This window comes from Quercus suber, unplaced genomic scaffold (genome assembly GCF_002906115.3).
Source record: "Quercus suber isolate HL8 unplaced genomic scaffold, Cork oak 2.0 scaffold_202, whole genome shotgun sequence".
NCBI lineage: Eukaryota > Viridiplantae > Streptophyta > Magnoliopsida > Fagales > Fagaceae > Quercus > Quercus suber.
This window is the reverse complement of record NW_027069660.1, coordinates 407,144-418,563: the sequence shown is the minus strand read 5'-3', so window position 1 is coordinate 418,563 and position 11,420 is coordinate 407,144. Positions and strand designations below refer to the sequence as shown.

Sequence of the window (11,420 nt, the reverse complement as noted above, 5' to 3'; positions counted from 1 at the left end):
ATATTGTTTGAATTTAATACAATATCATTCAACCAAAAAGAAAAAAGGTGAGTTCTTAATTGGGAAAAGAATGTGTATCTTACCAAACATCTTTTTCCCCTGATAATTAAATAGATACAACGGTGGAGGGAGGATTGGAATTTTGGATGTCATGGACATATTAAGAGATGTCAACTAGTTGAGCAACAAGGCTTTGAGCTTGTCAAACATTTTTGAACTAACTACCCTTAACGTATGAAATTATTTTTGTATTTTGTATCAAAGAAAGAACCGTTGTCCCATCCATATATTACCTCCACTTGTGCACTTTTAGCGAAGTGGTAAGAACTAAAATGAACAACTAGGATTAGCATATACAAGCGCTTGATATCAGAGGTGTACTCTTGTTGGCTTGTTCCAGCTTGCTTATCCTTACTTGCTTGAGGACACGTCTTGCCCACTCTGCAAAGAAGGTTTCATTATGACCAACCTTGCCATCTTTATAGAAGGTAAAGCATTCAGGATCTTCTTTGGAAAATGGGCATTCCTTTTCGCCATTTGGATCCCACCAAGCACCTTGGTGTTTCATCCCTGATAGGTCTGCCATCCAATGATGTGCATACTGGCCTAAGCCTGCGAGTTCCAACCATCCTTTGGGGAAGAATTCCATTATGCTACTATTTCTATCCATGAAAATCATGTTTGTTAGCTGAGCCCCATGAGGAGATGCTACAATGTCGGTGTTAGACATAACTTTGACCTGAACAAACACCAATTTTAGTCACACTTCATAGAAGATGGTTAGTGTTTGCACTACTTTTTTAACTGCTAACATTCTTGTTTCTAAGTCAACCTGAGCATTAATCACCGTCACCAATATGGGCCACCTTCACATTCTATCTTACAATTTTTTTTTTTTTTTTGGGGGGGGGAGGGGGTGGGGGGGGGGAGGGGGTGGAGGAGGATGAAATTCAAGAATGTTATTTCAATGTGTTTAAATTCTCTGGAAGTAGAGGGGCCAAATAAAAACAATAAATCTATTTTGATTAATGCATAATAAAAGTTGTATCAATGTTAAGCCTATGTAAAACTGATGCTCCTCCAATGAAAAATCGAATGTTCCTAGCGTTACTCAATGAAAAATGTAAGAGCCAAGATAAAGAGATCACAAACCTGGTCGCAGAAGGTAAGATCCTCTGACTGAATTACCTTCAAGCAGCAACCCTCCACTCTTGCACATTCCCTTGCAAATATGTCAGTTACAGCACTTGCATTTCTGAAAGATCTTGAACCTCTCCTCATCAGCAAAGTTAGCCTTATGATTGGCTCCCCTCTTTCATTGACTTCTCTCCCTCTACCTGCTTGGTTAATGCCACAAAAACCTCTTGCCTTACATCTCAACAAATCAAAAACCTCAAGCTTTTTCTCCTTCCCCATGTTCCCCAAATTATGCCTCATCACTATTGCCTTCTCAAAACAATAAGGTCCATCATCTCCTTTTTCAAATCCCTCAACCAAAACTTCCCCATAGGTTGCTTGCATTAGGTTCTGAAGCCATTTTCCCATGCTATTCCTAAGCTCACCCCAATGGTATAGTACCCATCTTGTTGGTCTTAAGCACTCATTCTTCATGGACCAACCAACAAATGGAGCCATAGCACACACCCCATGCCACAAATTCACATAGTCATAGTAACTGTCTGACACAAAAGTCAAGCCCTTCATGAACAAAGTTTTGTCTGGAAGGCTTTCTGGCCAAGCCAAAGCATATGAGTTTTTTGTGCCATCTCTTACATCACGACCCTTAATACACAAAATCCTTCCCTTTGATGCTTTTGAAGGGAAATATAGGTACTCAGCTTCATTTTCCTCATAAGTGTCATTCAAGGAGCTCATAAACCAAGTGTTCCCTGACATGGCAGTCTCAGAAAACCTGAGGTCTTTTAAGGGAAGGAAAGTCACAGATTCTTGGAGCTTTGAGATTATAGTACTGTCTGTAATATCTGAGTGACTTGGAACATGGTTGGCTTTCAGTGCCAAACCTTTCCATTTCTTGAAAAATTCCCATGAAGAAGCAGTGGGTGATAAGGAATAAGAATCAAAAGAAGAGGTTTCTGCTTGGAAAAGAATGACAAATAAAAACAGTACAAAGACACATATTATGAGTTTGATTGAGTAGAAGGAACTCTTTCTTTTGGTAGGAGCTTTGCGGCCAGTTTCCACCTCCATCAGCCTGGTCAAGTTGAGTATTGCCCAAGTGAACTTGTATTTATGATTTTTATTACTCATTTTCTTGAGGAAAAGACAAAAATTGTAGAACTTGAAAAAGGTTTTTGTTAATGGATTAAAAAAAGAAAGTTAAACTACACACAAAATGTCAATGAGTATCACAATCATTTTGAACCAGCTCATTCTTCTCAAAAAAAAAAAAAAAAATGAACCTGCTCATGCAAAATCGTGAGCAATAAATTATTGATAAATGTTTTCATAAAACGTGTATAACTATAATTGACTCTCTCTCTCTCTCTCTCTCTCTCTCTCGGATAAGTGTCTCGAGATTGATATGGCTGTTCAATTAATAAAAAAAGCATGAATTCTGATCTCAATTTTATTTTTTGTGTAAAGGGCATGAACGTGCAATCTCACAGGATATCACCCTTCGTGAGCAAAGTGTGGTGGATGGAAGAGAGTGGTGAGGACAAAAATTTATTTAGTGCTGTAAAATGCTGTTAGAGTGTTGACCATCATAATACTACTACCATCGGCCGGGTCCAAAAATTGAAGTCCTTGAGTTACCACTAGTCACCCAACACTTTCAATCAATATTTTAGCAAGTGGATGCAGAATCTTCCTCTTGGCATCGTGTTTTCGTGTGTGCGACTTGCGAATGCATTAGGTCGTGGTATTAAATTTTAAGGAGTGCCCTAAAGAATAATAAATGGTCCCATCCCATTATCGAGTGTCTAAAAGCAATAGTTAAGATCGAGTTTTGATTGAGTGCAGTCTCACATGAGTTATTTAATAAAGTATTTGTTTATTTGCTTTTATTACTTCTCAATGCAATGAGACTTAATAAATTTCTTTCTTAACGGAAGTGCAATGGCATCCATTAACAAAAAGAAGCCTTTAAAATATACATTTGTCAATAATTTTAGTACTTTGCATAGACAAATTTATTATGGTTGTATTTGAATGCGTTTTTTTTTTTTTTTTTTTTTTTTTTAATATTTATGCACAATTTCAATTAAATTTAAAAATATTATTTAATGTAATATATATATATTTTTATTCATTTAATTTAATATTAAAGGCATCCTAATGTATGCCCTTATGATACTCAGTTGACAAAAGTTTTGATATTTAGTATTAATGTTCCATGTACTTGGCACAGTCACGGGCAAGATAAAAAAGTACATCTATATTTGTGAAATTTCAAGCTATAGCCTGGTCAAGCGGGTCTGATTAAGAAGATAGATCGGAGAAACCATTGTTTATAGAGCTTTGTTTTAGATCCACCATTCCCGCTCGAAATAAATTCAAGTGGGAACTGGGAAGGAGACGCGGAAAACAGTGGGCTGCAACAATTCCAGATTCCAAGAGCCATTTGATAGGGAACACAAGTAGGCATTTTATAAACATCAAGAAAAGATAATTTTAGAATTTTTTAGAAAAATAGGAGGAGAAACATTGTAAGAATCGGAAAAAGAATGAAATCTGTTTGGTTTCTAATTATTAGAAACAGATTTTTGTTTTTTGTTTTTTCCCCAATTCACACAAAACAGTGGGAAAAAAAACCCATCCAATGTGTTTTTAAAAATGGTTTTCAGAGAACTAGAAATCAGACTATTTATTTTCAGAAAGTATCTAAATGTGGTTGACTAAAATTGTTTTTTGTTTTCTTTTCTACTTAAAAAATATATATAACATCATGTTTGCATGCTTCTTGTTCTCTTTGAACGGTTCTAAAAACTTATAAAAAAAAATATAAAATCAAGTAAAATAAACCAAAATACAACCACAGTAAGTCTGAACAATGTTACTAATCTGTGACCAACCGCTAGCTAAAGATCCTTGCTCCATAAATCCCAAGCTGCCTTTTCTTCAAAGAAGAATGCAACTTTATTTGAACCACTAACAAAACAAAGTCTTTTCTTCAAAGACAGCTGCAACTTTTTTTGAACAAATAACTAAATTAACAAAAAAATGGTATCTGCCCATGCTGTAAGTAAAGGGGAATCAATTCATAGTATACTAGCATTCTATTTACATATACTGTACATTAATTCCGTCAGTTGATCAGGATTAGCACCATTATTATGTTAAAACAGCACACATAAAAACATAGAAGAATTGCAACAAGAGCTCAAGCTACAAGCATGATATAGATCGTTACCATTTTGATCTACAAACATCAACTTGTAATCATCATTTGCACCGAGGCGGGTTAATTTTAATCCCCCAAATAAAAACAGCGGAGATAGTGATATTGGTAGAGTCAGTCTGTCAGTAGGGTCAAAATGCTTTGCAGAGATTGTTAGCCTGCATGTTAGATGAACCCTGCTGCTCTATTGGGCCTGTAGAACCACACAGTTTGCTCCTCTTTGGTCCCGAAATTCTAACATGTGAGATTGCAGTGGCAAGGGCATCCACCAAACAGAATTCATCGGGATCCTCTGACTTGCAACTTTCAGACAATGGAGGAGGACTCAAGACCTCATTGGGAGAGCCAATAAGCATCCCGTTTCCATCTGACTTTAATCTAGGTGCTCCTCTATGGTTCTTCAAATTTGATTTCAGGGGAAGAGTCTTCGGTGTGCGCTCTGTGTAGAACAATAACCATGGATGCCCTGAAACAAGACCGATTTGTGTGTCAATTGACTATGAACAAATCCAGAGGTCGGCCATCATTCAGTCTTAAAACCACATCCCAAACTGCTAGATTAATAATTAAAAGACTCACACACAACCCACTCATATATTTAAAGAAGTTACAAGCAATCAAGCAAATAAAAGAATAGGGTTATTAACAACTATCAACCCTTTTTTTTTTTTTTTGATAAGTCAGCTATCCACCCTAAATTATGGAGGCATTTACCATGTGCATCCCAAACTTCAAAATTCTGCAATCAATACCCCAATTCAAGATTAGTTTGCAATTGTCACCCCATCGACCAAATCAGGGTCTAAATCATATAGTTTACAGCTAAATGTGAGATAATCTTCCACTAATCTGATAATCTAGACACTAATTTGGATGGTGGATGGACTTTGCAAATTAATCTTGTACTTGCTATTAAAGTGTTGAGTGCAAAATTTGTAATTTAGGATGCTATATTACAAATGCCCCTTTATAGTTGTGTGGATAGCTGCAATTAGACAAAAAGATAAAATGGGCCAAGGTAAGCAGATCAACCTTTAGTGATGGTTGGACCAGCTAATGCTTGTTGGAAGAAAAGCATAAGAAAAAGGCATATGCAACACTTGAAAACATTTCAGTGTAACACAGCATCTGAACACAAAATTTGCAACACTGGTTGATATTTCAAAGATGATTCAAGTATGCAGGGCAATGAGGGGACTGATAGAGCAGTTAGCACAGGAAGTAATTAGAAGTTCTCTATAATTAAAATCTCAATCAATAGCATCATAAACTTACTTAATACTTCATCTGCAGTTATCCTAGCTGAAGAATCCCTTGTTAGCATTCTACCAATAAGATCTCGAGCAGGTTTAGATATTGACTCCCATACTCCTGTGTGGAAATCAAGCTTCACGTTCTTAATTGCCTCAAAAATTGCTTCTTTGGAATCTCCACGAAATGGAAGAACACCAACCAAGAGAGCATGGAGGAGGATACCAGCACTCCAAATATCAACCTTCTCGGAATAATTTCCTAACAAGACTTCTGGGGCAACATAGGCTGGACTTCCAGCCAATCCAGTCAAGTTCTGACCTGCAGTGTAGTAATTGTGTCATTTTATGAGCAACCTGGCAAAGCTTTCACCAACAACCAACCAATGTATGAGACAACAAGAAATCCAACAGAAACTTACAAGGACACATGCCAATCACTTGTAGTTGTGTTTAGGCAGGAACCGGACAAATAATATATATAGTATTATGGGGGAAAAAAGAGATTTTTGTAAATAGTATTTAGAGAGAGGATATACAATGTCATTTATCAGGGCAATGAAAATAATTTAAAGGAAAAATATCTAATAAATGATGGGATGTGATAGATAATGATTTCAATAGAGAGGCATGATGATTACTGCTGATTAAAGATCCCTCTAGAAATTCTTATCCCTTTGTAAGGTATACAATAAGAAAACCATTCAATATGCACATACAGGAGCCTAGTCAAAGGATTTTATCCACTATACAAGTTTCACACACACACACACCCAATAGGTCTTGAACCAAAAATCCATTATATTATTGATGGAGGAGGAAATACCATTTGAGCCAGATTCATTAGCAAAAGTTTCACAATAATATAGCCAAATAGATGGTAGTGTATCACCTAGTAGAAACAAACTTAATCATCCAAAGACCCAAAAAAATCATCTTTACAAGATAGAAGCATTAAGCTATAAAGAGTCAACAATGATTTGTTTGTACAGTGCTATTTAAAAGCTGCACATCTATTGTATTATATTGTATTTACTATATTATATCTGTGGATGCGCACAAACACACAGGTATATTATTTGGTCATTTCTCTATAATAGAGATAATATCCATATGTTTTGACAAGTAATATGTATTTAGATTTGTATTAGGGGTTATGCATTACAGGATATGGAACAAAGTCAGTTTCTCATAGTTTGCGTTCAAAGGTCTTGTCAAGTTGAAATTGAGTTTTACACTCAATATTTTCTGCTTCAAATAGGGCCCAACTGACTGGTGGGTGATTTTTGCATAGTCATTCTTCATGTGTAGGATTTGACTTTGAAACCTTGACTGGATCTGCCAATCCCGTGTCCCATGCCCATTCTAACATAGAGAAGCTATTCACCTGTGACCTTGATTGTTTAGCTCCTTTTGTATTCGTACTGTATCTACTTTTCATTGACTAAACCACTAAGTGACTGTAATACTTTCTAGCTCTAAACACCCTAAAGCTATAAAATCTCCAATGGGAGCAAATGTTCAGTGAGTCATCAATCTTGATAGTTGTTGTGTACACTAATTGTGGGGCAAAGTATATTCCGCTACATAGAATCTTAATCACAAACAGATTTGCATTGACCTCAACATTTTATGAACCTGGTCTATCTATTTGTACGTCTTCACTAAACCAACAAAGCAAGTCAATCCGATGGACATTTAAACACACACATCATTGAACAATTCCTTATCAATTCAATTCTTTCAAGGCCTACTTGCTTTCTTTACCGCATAAGGGAATAAATTTCCATTTTCTTCTAAATTAGTGGCTGAGAATGATGTCATTTGGTCTAAAGAATGCCAGGGTGCCTTACCAACAAGCAGAAGCCTGATTCAGGATATTTGGTCACTGCCTTAGTCAGCCTTGGGGTTGGTACGAAATCATATTGGCTGTGGATATAGAGGAGAATGGAATCGTAGACTAAGGAATGAGACTGCACTAAGGAACAAAGGATGAGAGTTATACAAACTGCAATCACCTCTTGGGTTCTTTGCAATTGGACAGGTGCCTCAGCCCCTGTGGCTTCTTCTTGCAAGGTCATTGCACAAAATCAAACCACCAAAGTCCAAAAGAATAGGCAAAATGAAAATGAAAAAGGATGCACGATGGACAACTAGGAGGCATCTACCACAACTTGATCGCAACTGGATGGCTTCTTTTGGAGTATGAACAAAATTCCATTGAGTAGTTTTTTTTTTTTTTTTTTTTGGGGGGGGGGGTTGTAAAATTCTTCTCTCCAACTCGATTCTTCTAATGTGTCCAATTCACTCACCTTTTGTGGACTCTAACTAACCTCCCATTTTGGACCTGCACTTGTCTCTAATGATTTTCCTCCATTTAGCTACTCATATGATTCAACAAATATAGGCTAATGCACTCTTCTTTTCATTCTATAGCCTTGATCTCCCAAAAAAGGAACGAGTACATACAAGACCTACTAACTAAAATGAAAAAGAGATCAGAAATATAATGATAATACATACATTATGAAATATGGCAAATTACTAAAACTTAGTATATATCAGGGAACCTAATGTCTCAAAAGAGTCAAAAAATGGACATCAAAGAAAAAATGGGTAGAATGATCCTTATATGAAGCTCAAATTGATACCATCTACTTTTCTTTTAAAAAAATGATCTTGTTCTCACCACAATTAACAGATAAAGACACCCATGATCAGAGCCAAACAGAGGCATAAAACTTCATTTGATCAAACAGAAACAGAAAGCTACAACATGGAGGACACATTAGATAATTTATCAATCATAATGATATATCCATTGCCTCACTCTCACTCTCTGTGTTTTCTGGACATGCATTAACAACATACTACCATTTAAACTCAAAACACAAGGTGCTAAAAATTCAGGTGGAAAAGTTACAAAGGAAATAAAATAAACAACTTAATAAGCATCGACATTCTCCATAGCATGTATCGCTTACCATTTGAGATTCTTGTGGCAAGACCAAAATCTGCAAGCTTTATCTTCCCTGATGTCGTGAGAAGAATATTCTCAGGCTTTATATCTCTATGCACAACTCCCATATCATGACAATACTTAATAACCAACATCACTTCCTTGAATATATTAGCAGCACGATGTTCTGAATATTGATCCTCTTTGTTCATCTGATCGATCAAACATCCCCCGGAGCACAACTCCATCACAAGATGAAAACACTCCGGCTCCTCGTACACGGCCTGCAATGTCACCACCCCAGGATGACCAGACAAATGCTGCATTATCTCTACCTCCCTATGAACCGTTTCCTCCCCCTTCCGCAAAGTCTTGCACGCATATTCCACTCCACTATCTCTAGACCGACTCGAACAAACCGACCCAAATTTCCCTTTCCCAATAGTTGCACCCAAAATATAATCATCCTCCACCTTATTCTTCCTACCCATTTGGGTTGCAACATCTATACACCCTATCTTCCTCTTGAGCCCTCTCCCCGGTGGGACCGAAGATAAAGTCCCACACGGCGGAGCAGTGGCAACCCCAGCAAGCCTATTTTTACAGGTAACAACAGATTCAGTATCAACATGCTCTTTGCACCTCTTCTTCAACCTTGTATAGTCTTCTAGTGAATAGTGTGAGGTGAAACTCAATGATGGGGACGTTAAAGTGTCTGGTAAATTTGGTGACCCATTAGTATCACTTCCTTTCCTCTTCTTCCTCATCAAAACTGAGTTACTTAACACTATTTATCTCAAATTATTCCCACATTACATTGCAGACATCACCCAAAAATAAATAAAAAAGCCAAACTTTTGTACACACCTATCCCTGTTCTCAACCCAAAATACAAAACACAAAAAACCCATCAGTAAATTTCATATCTTTATGAAATTAGAAATAAAATTTAAAAAAAAAAATTGAATAATTTGATAGTTTCCATAAATCCCTAATACACAATTTTTGTGAAACTAATTTCCAGTAAAATCAAAGAGGTTAGGGAAAAAAGAACGAACCTTTGAGCAGAGCCAAAATGTTCCTCAGCTTTCGGAGATCGAGAAAGCTATGAACTTGTCTGATGGTCAGAGAGCAAAATCGGAAACGAGAATTTGGAGAAAAATGGGTGTGAGATTTGATGAAAGATCGGAATAGAGGAAACCCTAGGAAGTTTCACAGATAATAGCGTGAATGATAATTATATGGAATAGTTGAGAGAGAGAGAGAGAGAGAGAGAGAGAGTGAGCCAGGTGAGGATTTTGAGTCGCTAATTGCTGAAACCACGTGTTGTTTCTGTATTTGTAAGGCCAAAGGATATTCGACCATTAGTCTATTTTCTGATTCGGTTTGGTGGGAAGGATACAATGTGTGTGCACGACATGGCGGTAAGTGTGCGCTCGGAATCTGGGCGATAGATTCCTTCTAAAAAACAAATTCATCGACAAGAAGACTTTTTTCAATAAAATAAAGACTATTTTTAATCCAAACAGAGAAATTAATAATGTTTAAAAGATAAAATTTAGTTATAATATTTTAGGTACTGTTTCTTAGGTTTGCTTCTTAAGATTCAGTCATGTAACTATTTAATTAAAAAATACACTTTATTTCTATGAGAAAAAATTAACATAGCAAAATTTTAAAAGATGAACTTAAGGAACAGGTACTATACATAAGTCTTGCTCATGTCTAAAACACTATTAAAGAAAAAAATAATGCCTAAAACATATTTTGCTAATAAGTGAGTTGGTTGCCTTGAAGAGAGTATAAGTTTTCGTATCCAATTTATTATAAATGAATAAATAAAAATATGTAAATAATAATGATTTATTATTAAGAAAATTTCAAATATATAACATCCATTTTATAGAGATTGATTTTATTACTAAGTCGAGACATTCTATATTTCTTATTTAATGATAAAATACTTTGTCAATTAAATTAAGTGAAACTCACAAATAACAATCATATATATATATATATATAATATAATCAATCATGTGATTTTTTAAATTATTAATACATCAAAAAATAATTTAGGCACGAAACCTTAAGAATGAGTTGACTCTTCTCCTTTGATTAAGATGGTGTTGTTTTCTTAAATTATAAAACTAAGTAATATGTTTATTAAAAAAATTAAAAAGAAAAAAAACTAAGCAATATTATACTTAATTAGTATAATACTTTAAAGTGAATGTTAAAAGTCTTATAATTGAATTAACACTTTTTTATGTACAAAATACTTAAAAATTGATCAATTGCATATTAACAACATATTATAATTATTATCTTTACAAAAATACTTTTAAAGTCAAAATTTAAATTCATTCAATATTAGTACTATTTAAAAGTAGAAGTAATATTTTTTTTTATGAGAAGAAAGTGGGAGTAGTAGGAGGAGGAATGATACAATCGCACCTACCAGGTTGCTTTCATAATTGATTATGATTTTTTTTTTTTTTTTAGTTAAGATTTTTCATTTGTAGGTTTATATATAAATTATTTCTGGCTCGTTATTTTTTAATAGCTTGTCTTTTACAACTATACTGTTTATATCGTTTTCGTATGTAATTCCCTTTTTTTTAATCAATTAGTCAATTCCAAGTATCCATCAAACTACGAAGTACGTACACATATGATGTGATCTGATGATGGGACATTGGGAAATATCAGTGGCCACACGTGGATGATGATGACCTGTGTTTTTTGTTTTTTGTGTTTTCATTGTTTTCTATTTTGTGGTTACCATACTAGTAGATTTGTGTGTTTGGAATATTGTTTTTTTTTTTTTTGGTTATCAGGAATACATAAAACA

The 11,420-nt window shown here is 35.1% G+C and overlaps 2 protein-coding genes across 2 annotated transcripts; both read right to left on the bottom strand.

The window, feature by feature from the left end:
* Nucleotides 1-29: 29 nt before the first annotated feature.
* LOC111997061 (uncharacterized) lies at nucleotides 30-2,299 on the bottom strand. Its single transcript, XM_024029107.2, has 2 exons — nucleotides 1,153-2,299; nucleotides 30-739 (listed from the first exon to the last, which is right to left on the bottom strand). The coding sequence occupies exons 1-2, from the start codon at nucleotides 2,266-2,268 to the stop codon at nucleotides 347-349; spliced, it is 1,509 nt and encodes a 502-aa protein (XP_023884875.2). The 5' UTR covers nucleotides 2,269-2,299; the 3' UTR covers nucleotides 30-346.
* A 1,900-nt stretch (nucleotides 2,300-4,199) lies between these two features.
* LOC111997051 (serine/threonine-protein kinase PEPKR2) lies at nucleotides 4,200-9,884 on the bottom strand. The gene is made up of 4 exons (XM_024029096.2): nucleotides 9,628-9,884; nucleotides 8,595-9,442; nucleotides 5,636-5,932; nucleotides 4,200-4,826 (listed from the first exon to the last, which is right to left on the bottom strand). The coding sequence occupies exons 2-4, from the start codon at nucleotides 9,334-9,336 to the stop codon at nucleotides 4,492-4,494; spliced, it is 1,374 nt and encodes a 457-aa protein (XP_023884864.1). The 5' UTR covers nucleotides 9,337-9,442; nucleotides 9,628-9,884; the 3' UTR covers nucleotides 4,200-4,491.
* Between the last annotated feature and the right edge of the window lie 1,536 nt (nucleotides 9,885-11,420).